Source organism: Phalacrocorax carbo, chromosome 12 (assembly GCF_963921805.1).
Source record: "Phalacrocorax carbo chromosome 12, bPhaCar2.1, whole genome shotgun sequence".
In the NCBI taxonomy this organism is placed as follows: domain Eukaryota; kingdom Metazoa; phylum Chordata; class Aves; order Suliformes; family Phalacrocoracidae; genus Phalacrocorax; species Phalacrocorax carbo.
The window spans coordinates 5135310-5159392 of NC_087524.1; the positions used below are offsets into that span (position 1 = coordinate 5135310).

The 24083-nt window shown below is 38.6% G+C and overlaps 1 protein-coding gene across 1 annotated transcript in view; it reads left to right on the forward strand.

Annotated features, from left to right (window-relative positions):
• Positions 1 to 24083, forward strand: part of MYOF (myoferlin) — a 73797-nt gene that overhangs the window by 7144 nt on the left and 42570 nt on the right. The window contains exons 3-13 of the mRNA XM_064463819.1: positions 712 to 803; positions 11681 to 11789; positions 13094 to 13178; positions 15352 to 15512; positions 15994 to 16122; positions 17598 to 17660; positions 17773 to 17823; positions 19402 to 19432; positions 20971 to 21086; positions 22307 to 22433; positions 23704 to 23807. Of these exons, the coding sequence (XP_064319889.1) occupies positions 712 to 803; positions 11681 to 11789; positions 13094 to 13178; positions 15352 to 15512; positions 15994 to 16122; positions 17598 to 17660; positions 17773 to 17823; positions 19402 to 19432; positions 20971 to 21086; positions 22307 to 22433; positions 23704 to 23807 (1068 nt within the window). The remainder of the gene's footprint in view (positions 1 to 711; positions 804 to 11680; positions 11790 to 13093; positions 13179 to 15351; positions 15513 to 15993; positions 16123 to 17597; positions 17661 to 17772; positions 17824 to 19401; positions 19433 to 20970; positions 21087 to 22306; positions 22434 to 23703; positions 23808 to 24083) is intronic.

Consider the following 24083-nt stretch of genomic DNA (forward strand, 5'->3'; position numbering starts at 1 on the left):
TGCACCATGTATTACAATTCATTAAGGAATGTTTTTATCTAAAAGTAGATGGATATTGGTGAGTTTGTGGCCTGGCTTTGTTCCCTCTTACTTTGGACCAAACGATATTCAGCCATTGCTTAGATGGACCCTTTACTATATACTAGGAAAAACTCTACAAAATTAGAATGAATCATGTATTGAAGTTCCTCATGGTTTATTTATAGGACCGTTCCTGTTTTGCATCTTCAGTAATGGTTTTCTTGGCGAAAATGTTTTCTTAGTAGTGTTTTTTCACAACCAGAAATGAAGGTTAAAGATTACTCTTTCATTTTGTAATTAGGAATGCAAAGACAGGGAACCTACAAATATTTGTCTAAATTCAACAGCAACTGACTTCAGCCAGTGTTGTAGGGGAATAGTATCAGAACTTACAAATCATAAGAAAATACTTATGTTAGTGTGAGGTAGTGGAACTGCAAAAGAGGTTATGGCTCAGTATTAAGCAATTTAGTTATTTTTCTGTTATTATTACTAGTAACTAGCAAATCAAGAACGTGCTATGAGCATGTTCCCAGATTTTTAACTTTGTTTTTGCAAATGGGCTGGTCTGTCTCTCACTAAATGCAACATTTATTTCTGAATAATTTTGTTGTATATGCTACTCTGCTGTTTATTAATTTACACATAACTTGCAATTATAATTTGGTTTTGCTCAATTTTTTTGTTCAGATTCTGGAATTTGACTTGAAAGGAATTGCTCTGGATAATTCATCTTCCCTGACAATTATTGTGAAGGATTTTGAAACAATTGGACAAAACAAGTATGTTCTTCCCCCCACCCCACCCCCCCACCCCTCCAATATTAAACACAACTTTCAGTACAGAAGACCAGGGGCAAAATGGAACTGATAGTTGCTGGGAAGAAATGATGGATGCAATTAGATGGTTTCTGATGCAATACCTACTTGTAGCCTATAAGCCATTGGGCTTTCTGTCCCTTACCAGTTGGATCATTACTCTCAAGCAAAGTGTCAGCTTGCTTTTTATACTTCATTTCTTCATTTTAGACATGCTGAAGCTAAATTCAAGGAATTTTTTAGGCATTTAAGGCAGAATTTGGGTAAAATTTAGATCTCCTCACCTATTACTGTCATTTGAACACCACACATTTATTACTTGTAATAAAGGTCCTTGTGTTATTAAATTTATGCCACTACAGATACCTGGGGCAGGTTGTCGTCTTGCAGAATGGTGCAGGACAGTACACAAGACTACTATACATAATAAGTGTCCAGAAAGTAGTTCTGAATATCTCTTGGCATTCTCAGAGCACAGCTAACACAAACCACCAAAAATTACAACATGCAATTAAGGCTCTTAACCATCTTTAAAAATCTCCCCAAGAGGCTATATTTTAAGTCATTTATTTCAGTCTTGCCTAGGAACAGCGGAAGCCTAAGTTCAATTTCCTATCTTGTCTGGAGGGATTGAAGTCCTTGTCTTGTCTTCTGGGAGACTGACTTAGTCATCAGGATAAACATGTTGGATAAAATACAAAAAATGTCTTGGGAATGGAATCTGAGTTTCTGGTTTTTGAGTGTCCTAGCTAGTGGGGTCTATGAAATGTCATGTTCCTACTGTACTCCTGGCCCAATGAATCATGAGTTCTCTGCACAGTCATTAAAAAGCTTGAACTTGAAAACAGAAATAAATTCCCCAAGATCAGCTTGCAGGACTCTTTTCTGATATCAGATGTGAGAGTAATTTCTCTCAGACTGAGAGCGGAAATCATTCTGTCTCCAGTTGTTGGCTGTTAACGGCCTCAGGCTCATTGCATACATGGAATATTGGCCATGTTGTTTCTATCACCTCTTCTGGATGTATTTTATAAATATTGTTTAAAAATGAATTGAGGATTTTTTTCTTTGGTTGGTGGTTTTGGTTTTTGTTTTGATGGTTTTTTTTAAAAAAAAATATGTAGTTTGCTATTAAGAGAGCCTTCTGTGAAAAATAAATTTAATAACCCTTGCAGAGGAAGAAAATGGATATCCAGCTTCCCATTCCTTAGAGGAGGACTCTAGATTGTTATAAAAATGGTGTGGGAGGCCACTGAGAATTGCCTTTTCTGGCATTCATTTCTTGGAAGGGAAAGGCAGGCACTCCTGCTATCAGTAAAGGATTTAGAGTTTAGATCTTCAGCAGATAGAAATACCCATTTTCATGATGCCTGTAACATGCAGGAACTTAAAGCTCTTTCCCTCCTGCAGCATTTCTGGTTTGGTTAGTGCTGTTAGTGCATGTTGATAGGCTCGAATCCTACTCTAAAAGTCTAAACTCCACCAGTGCAGTATGTACAGGACCTACATACCTAAAATTGGGTTCTGGATTTTGCAGCTGTCTAAAAATCAAGTATGACGGGATCTAAGGCTGCAGGTCTTTTTGTGTGTAGTCGTCTTTTTTTCATTTGTGAGAGGCTAAAGGAAAGTTTCATTCGTGCAGTTGTTTGTTGAGTCTTCATTGCTCAGACAAAAACTTCTTCATGTGGTAATAAGACGTTTAGTTTTAGTTTTGACAAAACCAGGTTTTATGATTAATTTTAGAGAACTGAAGATAAACATGTAGCTAAATCTATGCGTGCCTGGAAGGATATCACACAAAACACAAATAGATTTCCTTCAACTAGAAGACGAAAAATGTATCTAGTTTGTCTACACATGAATTACAGCAGGAGAGGTGCACAAAGCGTATGATTTTCTGGAATTTATTTTTTTTTTAGTTTAATTTTGCTGTGGAAGACACTGAGAAAGGAGCCACCTTGAACTGAGGCATCCATCTTTTATATGAAAGGAGATGACACTATAAAAACTTTTAGAGTATGGAAATGGTGTCAGGTGTCCATATTGGTATTAAAACATTTTTTTATCGATTTATACTCTTACAGAGTAGGAACATGTAATAAACAAACATGTAAGTAATTAAGGTGTCTTGTTTGGCTAAATTTAAGAGTAATTTAATATCTTTCAAACTTTTTAAAGTAAGAAGAGATTTGTTTAATTAATGTGAATTGAATTAATAGGACCTTTTGACTGTAGCCATTGAAAAAAAATGTGGCCGTGAAAAACTAAAGTGGTATATATGGGATCACTAGAACTCAATTAATTCACATTCATTAAAAAGCATAATATATAAACTTTAGTAAAGCTGGAGGTTTCTTCTTCATTTTGACCTGGACTTTGAGGTTCCTGCTGTGTTTGTGATGAAACAAATACATAAGACAGACTCTACAAGTTTTATGTGGTTCTGAACACATGATGATAGAGATTTGAAAAAACCCCATGTGTCAGGAGTTGTTGGGATTTAAGCTTTAATTTAATACCAGAACTGGAGATGAACAGGACACCTTAAAGCAATGCATACAGATCATCTCAGTGAAGACGACAGACATTGCCAGCTGAAATTCTTAGCAACCTCTTGTGTTCTGCATGCCATTTGTTTTATGACTTGTCACACAGAAATAAACCTGGTCCCCAAAATCAATTGCAGGAAAAGGGTACGGTCTTGGATGGCAGCATGCTAATCAGAAACCTTTTCTTTTAGATAATATGCAGCAGGGATAGAGTGTATTATTTTGTGTTGAAACATGCTTGTACTCAAAGCTCTGGCAAACTCTAGGAGTTCTTTCCTAACAAGCACAACAAGATAAAGCTTCATCAATGTGTTTAATCTTTAGCTATCTCATAGTGGTTAAGACCTGCCTGTCTCTGCTTAAATCATAGGATTTTTGTCTAAAAAGGTAAAGATACATATTTGGATAAGCATCACTGATAGGGAATTTGCTTAAATCCATGCAGAAAAAAAGAACAGCTTATCAAAAATGAGATGCCAGTTCCCTACTTTTTTGTATAAAGTCCTAGATTTTAAACAAGGAGCTATTTCTCTGCTGCACTCTCACGCTCTTTTTTGTCAATGCCAAGTAGTGTCGGCTGTTGCTGTTTTGAAAGGGAGTATGATATTACACCATCATCTTTCCTTTTTTTATTTTTTTTTGGTGGCAAATTTGGGTATTTTATGGCACTGAGTTAGGCATAAATTCATATTTATTGATAGTAGTCCACTTCCATTGTTAGCTTTTCTTTACTGCTTTCTGCCTACTCCTAACATGTGAATTCAGTTTTTTGCAATACTCCAACAGCTCCATTGTAAAATCACTGTGGGTCAAGCCAATGCCCTCAGATCTTTCATTCCTGAGATTCCGGTAGGTCAGTAAAGCAGGGATATATTGCATGCCTCTGACTTTAGTGAAATCCCAGAAACCCCCCAACTTGATAGAGGAAAGCTTGCCAGTAATCAGAATCTTTTAATGGATTTTATAACGTATCAGAAAATAAAGGAAGGTGCTTATCTGAAGCCCGTAAAATGTTTCAGTCTGTACATGGGTTCAAACTTAAGCAGGCATGTGTTGGGTTTTTTCCAAGTCGTATTTGTAAGTATCGTCTGGACTCATATTTTTAGTGCTTAACCCCCAGCATGCGCAAATGCCTATTTGTTTTGCTTGGGCTGGTGCACTGAAAGTTGCCTGCCACTTATTTTGTGTTCAGTTTAAAAAGTAAACCAGTAAAATTCTTTGGAAAGTGACTTCCATGTATGGAGCTGTGCAAAAATAGATGTAGTCCATACCAAAGACAGAGCAACACCTTCAAAGTAATGCTCTTTGAAAATAAATCCTCAATAACCACCACGTATTTGCGGTGTGTCATGTTCGGAAGGGCTATTGGCAGGGAAACGGGGTAAGGAGTTGAGAAGTGGGAAATACATGAGCAGGCGTCCTGCCTGTAACAAGATAATAGGAACCGTCACCTTGGATTTCTTTCTACACAAAGCACTGTAACAGCAGATAAGATTTGGTATCAATGAGCATCCACATTTAGACAAAGGAGCGCATGAAAGAGGGAATGTGGAATAAGTTTCCCACATATTACTTGCATGTATGCATAACCTGTATTTCTGCAGTTACTGCTTCTATTTACTAATACTGAGTTTGAGAGAGATTTAGGACTACCATATCATAGTTTTGCCATTCTTTCACAGTATCGTCTTTTAATACTTCAGAAAGATTCTGTAGCTAGGCACATGCCCACAGCGGTGCAGCATTCCAAAAAGATGCTGGGTGGAAGAGTGTGCAAATGACACTCCCTTGCTTTGTCTGCATGCTAGTTCAGGATTGGAAGGATGGAGTACGATGCCTACCTAAGGTCCTTACTACTGAGAGCTATTGTAATGACAATTTTAAAAAAAAATGGGAGTGGGGGAGTGACAGATGGACAAAGTTGTATTAATTTTTACATGTAAATTTTATGTGGTTAACTGAACTGCAGTCTTTCAGAGATAAAGGCCCATTATTTCAGAAACCCAGTGTTTGCCATGTGCTTTTGACATTATTCATGAGCAGACCCATCGTCCTGGGAGGTGTATCTGGTGTTTAAGCTAAGTGGGATTTGAGTCTAAATCAATAATCTTTCCTTTAGAGGTTCATGTTTTAATATATTCTACTTTAAAGTCCAGATTGAATTGGGATTTTTTTTTTAAGTGTAAAGGGTATGTTGAGGGGACTGTATTATCCAAGAAAGAGCACTGAGAAGAAACTACACCATGTCTTTGGCTTTATTTTCTCTCTTTGGGGGGAAAATAAGCAGTTGGGATTGCTATTGTTATTTTCAAGGTAGAGGCAACTTCTGCTCATTCTGTCACCGTTCTTTGCAGCAATGTAGATGAGAAGCAGAACAATGTGTTTCCCAACCCAGCTCCCTCTCTGTAGCTGCTCGCTCGCAAAGCTCCTGGCCTGTGCACACTCCGCTGTTCCCTGCACTGTTACTCCAGCCTAGTTCTGGGCACCTGATCCGTTGCTGCTCCTCAGAGGTGACTACAGAACCCATACTCTCCTCTAGAACAACACAGCAGAGGATTGCAATAAAACCCATGATTTGTTACAGGTCCTAGAAACTTACATAGCTGTTCATCCAGCCCATTCTTACACTGACTCTGGAGGAGGAGCACAGTGGATGTTATTCTGGTTTTACACTGTGCCAAAACACTTAACTCATTGCTTTGGAATGTTTCCGTAAATCAAGCCTGGAAGAACATTTGAATATTTTTCTGTTTCTTTTTTCCTGGAGATAGAATTTACTGCTTCATTTACAGGATCACTGAACTTTTGCAGAGAGATTAAATGTGTGCTCTTCATGGTAAAAAGACACAGTCGTTGGAAATTATAAATAAAGCAAACCACACTGGCATGTGTGCAAACAGACCATCACAGCAATAAACTAGAGAGGACTCATGTGATCCGTGCTTAGCTAGATTTTCCAGCATAAAGATGTTTGAAAAGAGAACACATCTGTTTTCTGTTATGTCTAATACTGTTAGTAGAAAGATTTCAAACTCTCAGAACCCAAATCCTCCTGCAGTTAAGAAACGAACAAAAACACCCCAGTAACTTCAGTTGTCCCTGTGAAGTTAAGAAAAAAAAAGTTAACGGCAAGTTAGACTAGTGTCTGAATGAAGTAATTTTCATTCTAATTGAAAGAAAATAGGGATTATGTGTTTCCTCATGTTTTTTGCGTAGTTCGTAACCTTGCAACACAGAGGAAAAACAGATAGGGTACACCCTTTCCTCAAGCAGAAGAATGCAGCCACAAATGAACAGTGCAGCAAATTATTTAATCACGTTTAAGTATTTTCCATAGTTAAATAAATTCTAGATTGTTTGAATCCTCCCACAGCTGTACCCTTTTGTGTGGCTTCTTTTCGACATCAGCATGGCTGTGCGTGGTTGCAGGTCTGCCTTGCATACACTGGATGCAAGGTCCAGCCTGATTAAGATTCCGTTTTGGGGGTTTCTGCCTTGTACAAAATAGTATCCATGCCTTGTTTCTTTTTTAAAGTTTGTTCTTGCAAAGCCTATTATCAATTAACTAAAGAAGATAAAAATAGTTGGTTTGCTCTTAAAAAACATTTTAGAACACAGCACGAATAACAGAAGGTGGGTGTTGGTCTTGTAGCATAGAACCTATAATGGAACATATACACTGAGAAAGAAAGGTTGAGCGAGCAATTATAACTGCAGGGGTCAAGCTTGCTGATGAGAATAATCAGTGTAAACCTCTGCCAAAATAAACCCTTAAAAATAAGTCAAAAGAACGTAAATGCATGGCTCCCAGGGGATTAAAATCACTGGGCTTCCAGTAGTGTTAGTGTGTGAGCAGCTGGAGGACTAAAGAATTTATTATAAGTTGCTACCTTCAAACAGAGGAGGAGCAATAAAATGGTTGGTACTGTGAGTGAGCGTTCCTGATCCAGGCATGGGTGTGAAGTTTCACTTCTCTTGGTTATTTGGGCAGCTAACAGGAAGTGCTAACCACAGCACTAACGGATTAATTAGCTTTGGCACAAATGCAACACTGTTTAATACTTGGTCATCAGTAGTTCTTTTATTTCATGCTGAAAAACTGTTTCCCTTTGATTACTGGGGGAAGGTATCATAGGCTTAGTATTGATAAGGTGTATTTGAAGTGATTTAAAATCTGCTTCTAAATGTGGACTTTGCGGTTATCTTTGGTGTCTTATTCAGTGCTAGACCGGAGTGTTTAAACTGCATCGTGGCAGGGCAGGCTTTTTGCTTTACTTCTGCAAAGCTGGGAGGGTTTAAGAGACCTGGCTGACTGGGCACTATACATGTCTAGTCTTAGGGATGGCCAAAAAGGTACTGTAGCAAAGTTAAGAAATACTCGTTTGCTGTCTACTGCAATAACAGCTGATGAGCAGAAGTTCAGAGTATGTATTGAGCTATTCCAAAAGCAGAAATTATCCCCCTTGATGGTGTCAAGAGACCAGTGTGATCTGGAATTAAATGGGCAAATGTTGTCTGCCTAGGCCATGCTGAAATAGCTCCAGCAAAGAGCAGTGTCCTTTAGGGGTGAAGAGGTGACAGAGAGTCTTTTCAGCTGTGCTGGAAGGAAAGGACTCCTTGTCCCCTTGAAAGTCATGACTTCAGAGGGAGATCACATGCAGTCCTGCTTGGAGGTAGAAAGTCTTCAGAGTTCAGAGGAACACAGCAACTTCACAGTAGTCATGCAGAGAACTGGGGGTCTAGTTACATGCTAGAGGTGAGTACAGTAGCAGAGCTTGCAGCAAAGCACTAAATAGCAATAAACTGTTAATGGACATGGTGTCACAACAGCTGCTGCTGTCTGAGTTAGCTGACTTGGTCTTACCCGACTTAGCCCAAAGATTAGAGACGTGAGAGAAGCACCTCAGGAAAAAGGCTTTCTCCAAGATCTGTGCAAGTGACAAAGATGAGACCCAGCAATGACCTTGAGGCATTCCTTGTTACTTTTGAAAATACTACTTCAGCCATTGACTAGCTGCGTGATCAAAACCAGACTGGACATGATCCTGGCTGACTCTACTTGAGCAGAGGGGTTGGACTAGATGATCTTGAGTGGTCCCTTCCAATTTCATCAGTTCTGTGGTTCTGCTAAGGGGGTGTGTGTGAATCATCCCAAATCCAGTGAACAGGACCATTTGGGAAGGCAAAGGCTAACTGCCTAAAGCTTAGAATTTGGCTAAAGCTTAGAAGTAGGCTAAGAAGTGTTTAGGCCAAATATTAGATTTCTCACGCTTGCTAGAGTGGAAAAAGACTGCACGCTATTGTTGCCCAATCTGTTAAAGGAGGGGGAAACAAAGAGGCAACTAATAGCAAGCAAGTAGTCTGTGTAACTGACTGCCTCTTCAATCTTCTGAAGGTGATCAGAATTTTAAAAAATATTACCATTTATTCAAATGTGTGCACAGTTATTCTCACAGGACAGATGAGGATGTAGAAATGGAAATTTACACTGGAAAATTTCAAAAGCACTACTGTTGAGCAGCTGATCTTGAGTTAATGTCACCAGATGGCAGGGTGTGGTTGTTGAAACAGTCATCCAGATTATTTGAGACTGGGTGACTTCTGAAGTTCTTTTTGGAGTTAATGTAAGTCACTCCAGCTCATATCAAATTGAAATGGCAAGTCTACAAAATTTTTCTAAAAATGTACACGGGAAAACATTTTCTTTGCCCTTCTCTAGAATCAGATTTGACCTAGCTGGTTTTGGGTAGTCTTGTCGGGTTTTTCCCTTCTATGATACCTCAGACTATGTATGTTTCTCTCTGTTATTCTCAAATGGGTAGGCATAGCCACAGTTGAAGAATTTGGGGAAAATAAGAATATTTGGAATTGAAAGGTTTTATTGATTAATTTTGCACTGAAGGAAGAAGAGAGAAGGGAAGTTGGTTTCTTTGAGTATCCAGCTGTGTAAATGAAATTCAAGCATTTGTTCCTTCCAAATGTAGGAATAGTTTCCCATTTCCTTATATTTTACTTGCTTTCAAAGCTATTAACATATTAGACCCCAGTATTTTTCTGTCTTAATTGCTTTGGGATTTGCAATCATTATGGGATGAACTTTTTCTGCTTTTCTTTTACTGTTGAATAGCACCAGTGTCTGTCTGCATGACACCTGCTCTTTGCATTTGGTCAAATATAAAGGGAGATGTTTGTTCTCTCTGATGTGTAATGTCAGACTTACTTGACTTCTGTAAAACACTGATTTTTGGAGTTGAAGCCATAGGGATAAAAATAAAGCCTCATTCTGTTTGAGAGAGACTATCTGCTGTTGTTTCCTGAGCTAGGTAGGCATTACCATTCAGTGTTGAGATTTGCTACATCAAATCATAAGCAATGTCAAATAATACTGCAGTTGGAGGGATAAAGATGACCACTGCATGTACATCTGATGTTCCAAATCGAGGTTTGTCGTGTGGGTTGAATGCAATTTTGATTGCATAACAGGAGAAATTGCTTCTTAAGCTCCCTAAAGTTGAGAAATGCATGGAGTCAGTGTTTCAGCTAACGTCCAGGTCTGTGCAACAATTTATAAACAGTGAAAATGTACCTAGGGTTAATCTAGTGCTCGCTGAAATAACTAGGTGTATTTCCATAGTTATTTAAAAGACTACAGTACTGAATCCAGGTGTCTGTTCAGTAAAGGGAGGAGAGGCAGGTGTTAGAAATAGAGTATCAGTTATGGTCATCTTAAAGGTTAGAACAGCTTCATGCATTTCCTCTGGAGCATGGCCTGATCTTAAACTGCTTTTCACATCGAGCCCACCCCCTGTGTGTGACAGATACGTGAGGCATAGCTGGAACATTACCGTGCTCTGGCAGTTTGGTGGGGCAGAAGTGAAAAGTTTGAGTAGTGAGTCAAAACTATGAAAAATACAGCTGGGATTGGAGGATTGAGACGAACTGGGAGAGCGGAGTTGGCTGAGGAGGTGACAGTACCAAAGTAATTCTAACAGGTCATTCGAACAGAACATGTGGTTATTTTTTGTGCACAGCTAACCAGAAGTTGTAATGCGTAATACCTGGAATATATATTTGCAGGAAATTGATGTTTTATATTTACCTATCCTAATGTACTTTGCAAAAAGTATATTATGTTCTCGTGACAGCACCTGAGAGTAGCTATAATAATGCTCTTGCTCCATGTCAAAAAATGTCCTTGCATCCTTAGCTTCTCCATGAAAAAGCACTGTAATCTATTCAAAGGGACCTCAGTGAAGTTCTCCGTGTACAGATCTTTTTTCCACTTTGGCAGCAAAGATGGTATTTTGTTTGTAAAATATGTTATTTGTAATATTTACAGGGTGAAATTATCTTGGGTTTTTTTCATTGGCAAAAATCTCAGTTACACCAATAATCCACTTCAGTGTAGGAGTAAACTGTTATTATATACCATGGGAATGAAACACAGTGCTAGATATCCTAAGACCAATGCCACACTGTTAGAAACTCTGCCTAAAAGAAGTTTCTCAGGTTAAAAGTGCATGCAGTTTTCACTTTTTTGAAGAGAATGGGGGTGACAGATGCAGTCCCAAAGCAGGCAGAAGTGGCTCGGGAGAGTCTACACATAATGTCAGAGCCGCTGGGCAGCTCCCTTTGGTAGGCCTTTCTAGAGCCAAATTGAAACATTCTGAGAATTTAGAGGCAAGGAGGTGAACGTGTTCCAAAACGTGAATATGGGCAGGAAGATCAATTCTGTGAAGCCTCTAGTAGGCTGTTGATTGCATTTGTTCTGTTCCATTGTTTTCATTACAGAGATGTGTGTATGTCTCTTTGTGTCTCTGTGTAGTACAACAGCTGTCACATCTAGCTTTTATACATTACTTCTCATCTGAGAGTTTGCAAGTGGTATAGGGAAAGAAAATATATAGGAAATATAAGGAAAAAATCGCATCCTTTAGTTTACCAATGAGAATTCGGTGGCTGAAACAAGTGGCATGGCTGTTGAAAGTTATATAGGAGATTATTTTCAAAAATACACATAAAATTTATTTAAATTTAGGTTTTTTAATCTCCTTTAGGTTAAAGCTGTGTCTTCCATAAAGAACACCAGCACATTTAGGGGCAGTGACACAGAAAATACAAATTCGCAGTACACAGTCATGAGATAACATTTCTAATGATCTTTTATTGTATCCTGGGTTTTCAAGTCATGTCTAGAGTTATTTGGTCGACTAACAGGCATAGCAAAAGACAAAAGGGAGCTTCTGTTTGATGTATACTTGCATCCTAATAATGATTTTTACTTCGTTTCAGATTAATTGGCAGTGCATCCGTAGCACTTAAGGATCTTGTAGGTAACCAAAGCAGATCTTTTCCCTTCAAACTCGTACCTCTGCTGAATGAAAGGGGACAGGAAACTGGAGTGAGTGGCTTACATTTCCTTATTTTACTGTATTCTTGATCAAAATGCTCCAGCAACAGGGCATATAGTGAAACAAAAATATTTTCAAGTTGTTTTTACTTTGTAAATTAAATGCTTGGAATTCTTTAACAAAGCTCCAGGCAGAGGAAATTTATAACAAGATATAATTATGTCTATACCATCTGAGTTTGCATAATATCCTTTAAGTTAGATAGATTGTTTTCTGTGTATGTATTATGTATTTGTATATATGTGTTATAAATATTATGGGCCACAGTATGCATGGAAATCAGCCTGATGTTGAAAAGAGCATTTTCATATGTACCAGGTGGAGTTCCCATATGTGCTTTTTTGCTGTATTCTTTCTAATAGCCACCTGCCCTATCACTGATTCTAGAAAGCACATAATCATGTACGTGTTCGCTGCCAGCTCAGTTGAGAAAGTTATACAAGAACTTGCTTACCTTAATCTAGCACATGTTCAAATTTAAGAGCATTATTAACTGGGTATTAACTTAGTTATTAATTAAGTAGTTTCTAGAACTGGGACCTTACTGTGTTTGTGCAGTCTAGCCGTTAAGGTACTTTATATTACATTCTAACACAGTTAATAATAAGAGGTTTTAAGGGTAATTTTAGTATCTCATCAGCTGTAGTTTAATATCATGAGTAGTTGGTCAGAGGGTTGGGCTTTTTTTGCTGACTCCTCTTGTTACTGTGGCAACTAGGAATAATAATGTTTTTTTCAATAATCCAAAACTGCAGTCAAGCACAAAAAAGACAATTCTGTAATTAGAATGGAAAATGATCTAGTGTTTTTGTTCCAGGATGGAGTTATGAACAAGCAATTAGAAGAGCCAAACAGGAAATTTTACTTATGGTTCAGACTTGTTATGTTGTTGATCAGATAGCGTTATTTCTCACTGCCTTTGTTTTTCTATCTGCAGACTTTGGATGTCACATAGTCTGCCATGAATACTGTGAAAAATACTATCTGTAGATCATCTTATATACCTGTATTGTGACTGATTTTTCTAAATAGAAACACAGTGATTCTGTTAGGTATTTTAAAGCCTGTTCCATTAGCTGCAAATCGCGTAATCTTTATTGTTTGTATGTATGTGTAGCTTAAGAACAGTACATTAGTACATTTATTAAGGTACTAATAGCTGAAATTTTATTACAAACTCTGCTGTGACTACGAATAGTTAACTGTTCATGTACAGCATTAGAACAACTAAGTGCTTTAAATCAATTGTTGTGAATATTGTGTGCCACATAAAACCCTGCGTATTTCTCTATAGGCAACAATTGATTTGGTAGTAGGATATGAGCCACCAGCTGGACCTTCAAATCCAAATGATCCAGGAGGGACCAATACACAAGAAGGTATTTCAATCTTTTCTACGGACATTATTGTTAAAATATCATGGAGATATTTAAGGTAAGGCAAGAAAGTGATTCAACAGGATTGTTCATTGGAAAAAAATGTAACCAGAAGCAAGCAAGTCAAGACGGCCAGATAGTGATTTTAAAGAAGGTAAGGATGATTCAGGACTATGGCTAGGAAGAAAATTGTCATTTCCTGACATAAAATGTTTTTTAACATAATTTTCTCCAGTGGAATCAGGTTACAAAAGAAAAATGTTGCTTAAAAGTTTTTCAAAATGGCTTTTGTTTAGGACAGAAGACTTTCTGAATTCTCAAAGAGACACCAGTTACCTGCTGTAATGCTAGGCCTAACCAAAAAAGCAGGGAAGCCACATTTTTTGAAAAATAAATTCTATTTCTTTAAATGTGAGTGAGCTGTGTTAAAAAGATTTTCTTAAATCCTTAAACTTTTTTTCCCCTGTAGAAAAGTAAGTTTTGAAAGACACTGTCGTATTTTATATTACACTTGATACTTGACTAGCCCATGAAATGCTGTGATCGGTAGGGAATATTCATTGGTCTCTATATGCCATATTAACCAGGCTTTTGCTGAGAGTGTTTTTGAGATCCACTGGTTTTCCGGACTCTTAAAAAAACTCTGAAACACCAAGAGGTTTTTGCAATTGACAGAAAAATAATTACCCTAATATCCAGGCTGTGTTTGTGCAACTATGGTTGAGGAGAAGTTAATTAATTTGACCATTATCTACTGATAGATAATAACATAAGAAGAAAAAAATGAGATGAGGAGTCTTCTGGGGGGAAGTTTTGATTCCACTGACCTCATTGAGATGTGTTCTTGGGGAGTGGAAGGATAGGAAATGCAAACACAAAAGCTGTGTGTTAAATTACTAGACTTCAAAATAATTGTACGGAAATGTGGACTTGAAGACTAAAAACGCAAATTGACTTATATGAGGTTATTTTGAGAGGTTTTTAAAAATGCGCTTGAACTATAAGGTAATACAAGTGAAAAAAAAAATTGCAGCTTTTTAGCTTGTATCCAGCAACTACATTAAAATTATTTCAGTGCAAATTGTCCAGCACACCTTAGTTAATTGTGGTAAATCTCTGTTTCCCATGAAATAAAATCACCTCCCCAGCTGAGATTGCTACAGGTCAGTTTCAGAAATTAGAAGTTAAGTGCTAAGTCAGGGTGTGTAATCAATCAGTTGCATGGATCCACCCAGGCAGATGGATTTTGAGAGGTGTTAGGGAGGTGGAGTCTTCAGGTTATAAAATACATGGTATGTCGATCTTTGTGGTTTCATACATTTCTTACAAAGACCACTGAGGACTTTGTTATGCAAAGTGATCATCGACCTCCGTTGGCAAAGTAATTCGCAAAGTTAACAAGCATTCTGGTAATGCTGACCACCAGAGACACAGCTTGTTCTTCCTGTAGATTTTACCATAGTCACTGTCCTTCAGTTAAGAAAAGAAGCTGGAAACACAAGGGAGCGACATGCCTTCGTGGTCTAGATATTTACGGATCCTGTTTTGCAATACTGGAATCTGACTGTATGATCCAGCATTGCAGCGGCATGTGGTTGTAGAACAGTCTTCCATGGAGGGATTGTGATTTCAGAACTGTCAAAGAGGCTCACTAAGAAACTTCAACTTATTCTACAGTTAAACGCTGTGGAGAAGGATTCAGAGTTTTATTTTGGATGGCAGACCTTAAATGTCTTCATGTTTTCAAGATCCTGAAGTAAAAACCAATGCTACGCTATAGCCTAGTTTTGCTGCTGGGGAACAGCTTCAGCTGGAATAAAATTAATCACCTCTGGTGTATTGTGAACTAGTCTGGTGATGATTATAGCTGAACTGTACTTTGCTAAGACTTCAGTCCGTTGGTTCAAAAAAGTGTATGGGAATTGTATTAGATATTCTGCACCCTGAGGGGGACAGATCGACAGTTAGTTTGGGTAGGATATGAATTTGTTCTTAAGCGGGCTAAAATTACTTAGCTTTCGAAAGGAGTTGGAAGCATGCGGTTAGCAAAAAAATTGTTGAAATGAGATAGTAAAATTTTAGTGGAAATCTTGGGTATCAGCCTCTTATTCCTGTAACTTTAACATCAAGCTGTACTATTTGTTTGTTAATTGCACTGGTTTTTTTACTATATGAGATGGAGAAGATGATGGAGGTTATGAGGATGGCGTGGACGGTCCAGTTGGTGGTATCACGCCAACGGTTCCAAGTGGCACGAAGGAAGCCCAGCTAGCTAAACGCATCACCAAAGGAAAAAAAACACGGAGAATCCTTTCTAACAAACCACAAGATTTCCAGGTAATAGATTTATTAAACGTTGCAAGTTCCCTTTTTCTGCCTGGCATGGCATTGCTCCTTTCACATAGCCTGAGCATAATTTAATATAAGATCATTTGAAGGTCTGTATTTCAAAAGTATTCTTCAAATTTGCCTGTTAGAGATGTCCAATTTTGTACAGTTCTAGCTGAAGTCTAGATGAACCTTATTTATTGTGTAGTTGTATCAATTTCAAACTACAATAGCATCTTTAAAAATAAATAGTAAAATCAAGTAAAAAAACTTTATTGAAATAATTACCCCCAACTTGTCTTGTAAAATTCAAATTAAATTATGCTTGCTGTCAAAATTAAGCTTGAAAAGTCTGTCCAGTCCATATTTGCCAGCTGGGTCAGGTGTTGGCTAACTTTTTTGGTGGTGTAGTAAGAAATTGTTGTCACCAGGACGATAGATAATATATGGAATGAATTAATACAAATATTTGAATTTATTTTTTTTCCAGATTCGTGTTAGAGTCATTGAAGGTCGTCAGTTGCCTGGAAATAACATAAAACCGGTAGTCAAGGTTCATGTTTGCGGTCAGACACACCGAACAAGAATCAAAAGAGGAAACAACCCATATTTTGATGAAGTGAGTGGAGTAAGACACTGTAGCTGAAATGCTGATGATATCAAATGGATAAAAATAGTTACTGCAGCTTTCATTATGATCAATGAATAAGAATTTGCTAATATTTAAGGGTAATTGTGGCTAATACGCATTTTACTGTTCCCAGTCCCTTTCTTTGTGTATTCACATCACTAAACACATCTCTGCCGCTGGCAGTCTTAGCAGATAAAGCTATCAAGAAGGAAGTCAAACTTCAGCTGGGACATACGGAACATGTTCTTTGATACAGTTGGCCATAATAATGGCTTTGAATAGTTGTGTGCAGGTTATAAAATCACAGAAAAAATAATTAGGAATCATTGTAGACCTCTATGGTGTGTGCAGATGAGCTTTCAGTGCAATGTTTTGAGTCAGTAAGACAGGCACACGGAATCTGGAAATGTCATTCCTAGCTACCCATGATCTGTAAAAGCACAACTAGATTTCTTTGTCCAGACGGGGATCTGTACATCAAACACACTGAAATACAGGAGAGAATATAAAGCTGTATAAGGGACACAAGGATGATCCTATGTCTGGAAGACCAATGTTGCAAAGTTTAAGCTTAATAGAGAGGATGCTGAGGGGTAGCTCTCATTATCTAGACGTGTGTGGAAAATTCAGATTTTGGAACTGGGTGGCGAGCATGTTTAACACATGCAGGCAAAACCAAGGGAATGATAAAACTTTGAGACTTGAACTAAGCTGTAGGTAGCAGTCAAGATTTATGAGCAAGTGATAAAAAATAGGGAGGGGAGAAAGCCAGTTGCACCTTGTATTGAATGAGTTCCTAGGCAGTCTCAGTATCCAGACTAGCCTAAAAATGGAATAGGAGGGACCATGTTTACATCCTCTTCCCTTTTGTTGGATAAAGTGCTCACTGGAGTATAGCTGGGCCCAAAGACTAATCTTAGTGCGGCATATACTAGTAATAAAACAGGCTAATAAATAGAGTATTTATTTTCATACTGTCAAACTATCAGATTTATTCCTCTGGCCTTGAATTCCAAAGATGAAAATAATTTCAATCACTATCACCACTAGCCCTAACAAGACCTTTTTGACAGCTACAACAGAGATGGCTAGACCAGGATTGGAGGTCCGGGAAGGTGAACAACCTCCATAATTCCTGAAGTTGTTCCCCTGAGGAAAATGTGAAGTGCAGAGCAAGGAGCAAGGACAGTGCTGAAAGTTTGCTGCACAGCTATGCCTACAGCATTCATTCACATGGACATTGTGACTGTCTTTTGTCTATTTTGTACTAAGTTTATTTACTAAATTTAGTTTTTTACTCTGCACTAAATTATCATATAATGTGTCCAGCAAGGAGGCAGGGTAAAAGTACTGTAGCAGGCATGCTTCACAAGCCTCTTAAAATAATGTTTTTGCATTTTCTGTTCAGAGAATATGTGTTTGTCATTTTGAGACAGGTTTTGTGTTTGTTTTTACCTTAACAGATATTTTTCTACAATGTCCACATGACTCCTTTAGAGTTGCTTGATGAAACAGTTAGCATTCGGGTAAGAAAAAATGGTGCATGTTCAAAAGGCTGCTGGATGCATATAGCATTGTCTGGCCATTTCACTACGACATTTAGGAACATTCCTGTTTCGTGCTCGTCTGTCTTTTTAGGTGTATGATTCTTATTCTCTACGAGCAGACTGTCTAATGGGAGAATTTAAGGTGTGTATGAAACAACTTCCATATCTTGACTAAATTAAATGAGAGAATTTTTTAAGTACTTGTTTTAATTGTTTAAATTTATACTACTTTAGCGCGGGGCCATACAATTACCTAACGATGTCATGCTTCTCATGCTAGAGATCATTTGCTCAAAGCACTAGTAAACAGTTTTCTTATTTGAATAGAAGATTATTGCTAAAGAAAAGTGTATGTATTATATACCAAGTTGTCTAACTTACATCCAAGAGAAAAAAAATATTTAGCAGAAGGTAAATTTTTTTCCCCAAAAGGTATCAGGGTGAGTATTTTTGTATGAGGTAGGGTTTGAAGAGATAATTTTATTAGGTCACCAGTAGGCAGAATAGTGGTATGTGTGGCAGCATAAATATACACATTCTCAAGTGATGTGGAAAGGTGTTCCTTTGGTCAGAAGTTTAAGTAAAACAGATGGTGGAAAAGTCTCTTAGTTATAATTTCTGTGGTTCTGATGATATTTGCGAGGTTGTCTTTGTTTGTATTTGTTATGGTCAATATTGGGAGGTAGACATCTGCCTGTTGAAGGTATTCCTAAAGTAATACAAAGAATTCACATGACAATTGTAATGGCTACTGGGATCTCCTATTATAACATTTCCAATATCAACGTTGGCTGTATTTTCTGATTGCTGATTTTGTACTGCATACATTAAGGATGTCTCTGGACCAGCTCTTCACAAAAATTTGCAAGTGTGGAAGAGGCTCTCTTCTAAATAAAGCAGTTTCTGCCACAAAGCTGGTTGCTTTTGCTTCTCACTACCTATTATCTATGTAATTTCTGGTGATTCAGACAGCGGTATATTGTTCTGTGGAGGACTGATCATTCACTAAGCTTGTGACAGCATGTCATTTAGCTACTTTCTGTTCCTGCAGGCACACATTCTAGGAGAAAACCCCAAGGGTAATTCTCTCTAAAAAATCACCCTTTCAGACTTTGCCTGCAACGAATGTTAGCCCCAGTTGCCGTAAGCAAACGTGCTTACCTTTCTGAACATGTTTGAAACAATGAATACAGTCGTGGTATATGTGCAATCTTGTCCAGATTGTCCAGTGGGGGAAAAATTGCTCATAATCTTCATAAAACAAAAAGGAAATTATTCATTTTAAAAAACCCCAAGCTTCATTTCTGGAACGGAAGGATGACATGTTGAGCAGGAAATAAACAAGAGAGTTCTGAAAAGCCTGTCTGAACATAAAATAATGGGGGAACATAGGTAATTCAGGAAGCAGTAAGCCAGCCCCATCTTCTGTCTCCAATAAGTGAAAAAGCTGGGGATCTGAGGAGAGAAGAAAGTAACTATAGCTGTTAGTTCTATTACATCTTTTCTTGAGTTTTCTTCTTGGCTGCTGTACCCATTCAAAATGCCTAATTTTTCCATGTAAGGCATTTTCTCTTTCTCCTCCCACAAATATGCTATGTAAACTTTCTTTTGTGACAAGAGAATAATGTAGTAGTACTCATGAAAAACTTGACAGAAGTTGCCCTGGCATTTTTCTGCTTTGGTGTTTCTTCAGAGGTAATGCCTTTGATCTTTCTTTCAGATTGACATTGGCTATGTTTATGATGAGCCTGGTAAGTAACAGTTACTTCAGAGCTTCTTTCCTAGCTTGAAACTTGAAGTTGAAACATTTAATTAAATTTCTAAAGTAAAAGAGGAAAGTTAATATAAAGTTATTTGAGATTGCTGCTTTAAGTATTAAGTTACAATATATAACTCCTTTCAGTGGTTTCAAGGTGAAGTACAAGCACCTAAAATTTGGATATTAGTTTTGGTATCAAAGACCTAAAATGTGTAAAATAATGCAAAAATATTTATAAAAATGTCCCTGAATTAGTATGCCACAACATTTTAACACCACTAGATTTCTTGTTTTGAATGACACAAGCTAAGGAAGTGTGGGTTGGATGAGAGGACAGTGAGGTGGACAGAGAACTGGCTCAACAACAGAACTCAGAGGGTCGTGATCAACGGGGCAGAGTCTGGATGGAGGCCTGTCACTCGTGGTGTTCCCCAGGGGTCTGTGCTGGGTCCAGTCCTGTTCAACATATTCTTCAGTGACCTGGATGATGGGACAGAGTGTAACCTCAGCAAGTTCGCTGATGACACCAAGCTGGGAGGAGCGGCTGATACGCCAGCAGGCTGTGCTGCCATCCAGCGAGGCCTGGTCAGGCTGGAGGGCTGGGCCCAGGGGAACCCAATGAAATTCAACAAGAGCCAGTGCAAGGTCCTGCCCCTGGGGAGGAACAACCCCATGCACTGGTACAGGCTGGGGGCTGAGCTACTGGGAAGTGTCTCTGCTGAGAAGGACCTGGGAGTGCTGGTGGACAACAAGGTGACCCTGAGCAAGCAATGTGCCCTTGTGGCCAAGAAGGCCAACGGTGTCCTGGGCTGCATTAAAAGGAGTGTGGCCAGCAGGTCGAGAGAGGTTATCCTCCCCCTCTACTCTGCCCTGGTGAGACCACATTTGGAGTGCTGCATCCAGTTTTGGGCCTCCCATTTTAAGAAGGACGTGGAACTGCTTGAGCAAGTTCAGCGGAGAGCTACCAAGATGCTCAGGGTGCTGGAGCATCTCCCTTATGAGGAAAGGCTGAGAGACTTGGGTTTTTTCAGCCTGGAGAAGAGAAGGCTGAGGAGGGATTTCATCAATACCTATAAATATCTAAAGGGTGGGTGTCAGGACAATGGGACTAGACTCTTTTCAGTGGTGCCCAATGACAGGCCAAGGGACAACGGGCACAAGCTGGAACACAGGAAGTTCCACCTGAACATGAGGACAAACCCCTTCCCCGTGCGGGTGCCAGAGCAGGGGCACAGGCTGCCCAGAGAGGCTGTGGAGTCCCTTCCCTGGAGACATTCACCCCCCACCTGGACGCGGCCCTGTGCCCCTGCTCTGGGTGTGCCTGCTCAAGCAGGGGGGTTGGACAAGATGATTTCCAGAGGTCCCTGCCAACCTCCACCATTCTGTGATTGAGACCTGTGTACAACAGAATAAATTTTTTAAATAATTAGGTTTAGGATAAAGCATGCTTTTGGAACAGTTGACTTTGATTTTATGATTTCTGCCATTTTGTAACGGATATTGCTTGGCATGGGGGTTGTTTTATTTTAGGCCATGCAGTCATGAGAAAATGGCTTTTGCTGAGTGATCCTGAAGATACAAATTCAGGAGCTAAAGGCTATATGAAAGTCAGCATGTTCGTCCTGGGAACTGGAGATGAGCCACCAGTAAGTTTTGTTTAAATGTTTTTCTTCCCCTCTCCACCCCACGGATTCATGTCCCCTGACATTTTTTGAATACTGTATAATTCACTCTGTGAGCAGCATTTAAAAGTAAGACAAGATTTATGAGTAGTTTCAAGGGCATCCAGTACTAAGTGGATAACTCAAAGCTTATTTTGTTATTCTGTCCAATTAAGCAACCTCTGGACCAGCTCTGGGTGTGTTGATCTACCATTTGTAGGTACTTCTTCACATCCTGGAAGAAGTAGAGATGTGTTAGCCTGGTATTGCATACAAGCTAATATGTATTTCTCCTTAGCATAGCTAATGAGGCTGAGTAGCATATTCATAACAGTTCCAGGACTAAGTCAGGAATGTGTCCACTACTATGTAATGTAGACAAGTCCATAGAGAAATCTGAGTACCAAAATCTCCAAATATTTACCAGATAAAAGTCAGACCCATCAATAATTACAGGTTAGGCACAGGTAATTTGATACATATGAAAGCCGTAGGTGGTTTTAAGAATCCAGTCCTTAACTGTCTGCTGTTCTGTCAGGGTAAAAACAGGTCCTCTTTTCTGTGTGACATTTTTCTTACTTGACCATTGTCTGTAGTTTAAGTTCTGGTGTTCTTCCTGCCTGAGATTTTTGCATACTGCTGTTCTTTAGTTATATATAACAGAGTTGCCAAAACCGTGGAAGATCTCCTTGTTCCATATTAACTCTTCCTTTCTGCTATCCTCGTGGTTCTTGCAATAACAAGGGTATGTCTAGTTATTCATGGTGAAATCTTTTATTTCCTATTTATTTTTAAAGGAGGAAGCAGTAAGTTCTGGTAAATTATGTCAGAGTAGTATGCATTTTCTAACTGCAGTAAGATGCCTTACCATGATATTAATCTTGAGATGAGTATGAAAATTGCATGAAGTTGGCATCGTCCAGGTGCCAAAATCATCGTCATCTGATGATGATTTTAGAAGTGTGATTATAATGGGCTCCTGCAATTGAGTACTTTAGAGATAAAAATATAAGTAAAATAGTTTAGGTAGAATTAATTTTTGTGGCTTGATAATTTGATAAAATCTCATTCTTTCTAATGAAACTGACAACAGTCTTCTATCTGAAGAGTGTTGTGGGCACCAGTTTAACTAATCACCTTAATTCTGTACATTATTCTGTCTGTCTTATATACCGTATGCTACGTACCACTCTATCTCCCAACAGGTTGAAAAAAGGGAAAGAGATAATGAAAGCGATGATGTGGAGAGCAATCTGTTATTACCTGCTGGAATTGCACTTCGATGGGTCACTTTCGTTCTCAAAATCTACAGAGCTGAGGACATTCCACAAAGTACTTAGTTTCTTACTACTTGTCCCTCAGTGTATTTGATTACCATTAGAAATATTTGTGTTAGCTGTTCAGCAACATTCCTCGAACATAAAACATCTTGAGTGTTTTACATTGTTACTTGAGCCAATAATTCTGTGATGGCTTAAGTAGCCCATTTCAAGTCCTTTGGTAATGCTCAGTAAGTCTACTTAGTTCTTACAATGGATAATTTAATGTGTTACCCATTAGATTAGTAATGTTCATCTGTTGCCGAGTGGGCCACACAGCTTCTGGTAGTGGGAAGGGGTCATCTTCATTAGCCCTTCTCCAGTTGCAGAAGTTCTATTCGAGTAACTAACATTCAAGTACAGTTGATCTGCAGATAAACTGGATGTTCTGTGCATGTCTTGCTTAAGTATATAGTGCATTTGTCAACTTCCTGTTGGATCCCAATCCCTGCCCACTTTCAGGAGGTTACCAGACAGCTGGTTCCTGCAGCCTTCTTTTCCTAGGCATTTAGATCCTAGTAAATGAGTAGTACTGCTGATGGCCCCTCGCATCTTCCTCTTCGCAGCAATCCATTAAGTCATCTTCACAGGTGCTGATAGCTGCAGGTATTTTGCAGTGGCGGAAAGGCCACAGGACTGCTGCAGTCAGTCAGCCACCGCTGTGATGGCCGAGGCAGTCTGTATTGACGGCAACCTGCTCCTGAGAGGCCACAGGACATAAGTAACTAGGAACTGGCTGTATTCCAGAAAGCTGCATGCAGGCTGTGGCTATAAGATGAGCATCAGAAGCTTAAATAAACACCACTGGAGAGCAGGGGAGCTTGTAAGCAGTTTGTCTTAATTTGTTTATTGAGATTTTACTTGTGTTAATCCTATATTGCTGAGACAAAGGCTATTTCCCTCATTATATGCCATATGTGTTTTCTGATAGAGTGTAGGTGGCTTTTAATCCCTTCTTAGCATAATTTCTCATTTAGATCTGTGACAACAACTGACAATGTCTACAGGTACATACATAATGGTTTTCAAATACAACTGTGCCTCTAAATTCAGAAGCACATCCTTATGATGTTTCAAAAATTACTGTTCTTGAAATTGCTCAAAGCCGAAATTCTCCATTTTTACCAGCAACACTGCTTGGAATTTTGTTTATCAGATTAGACCTTACTTTACCTGCAAGATGGTTGATTTTGGTGAGATTGCTATGGGCAATTTATTATTTAGGCTGAATAAATAATAATAACAAAGCATAATACTTAATTTCTTCTTTGACACCTCTCCAGTGGATGATGCTTTTGCACAGACTGTCAAGGAAATATTTGGAGGAGAAGCAGACAAGAAAAACCTGGTAGATCCATTTGTGGAAGTTTCTTTTGCTGGGAAAAAGGTAATTTAGTAAATATCTAAATGTTTGCATTCTAATCTTAGTCCTGAGAACAGATTTCATATGCGAATATGAATTTTTAAGTTTACTAAAATTATGGAAATAAAAAAGCATTAGCCCTAAAGTTCACTTTGTAAAATGAGGACAAGCTACAGAGTCCCACAGAATGAGTGTAAAGCTGATGACTAATAAAAGGAATGTATGACTAAATGCTAGGAGCTCATGCACGCCAGATTGCTCGCCTACAGGTTGTACATGATTGCTTTCTGTAACTGCTGG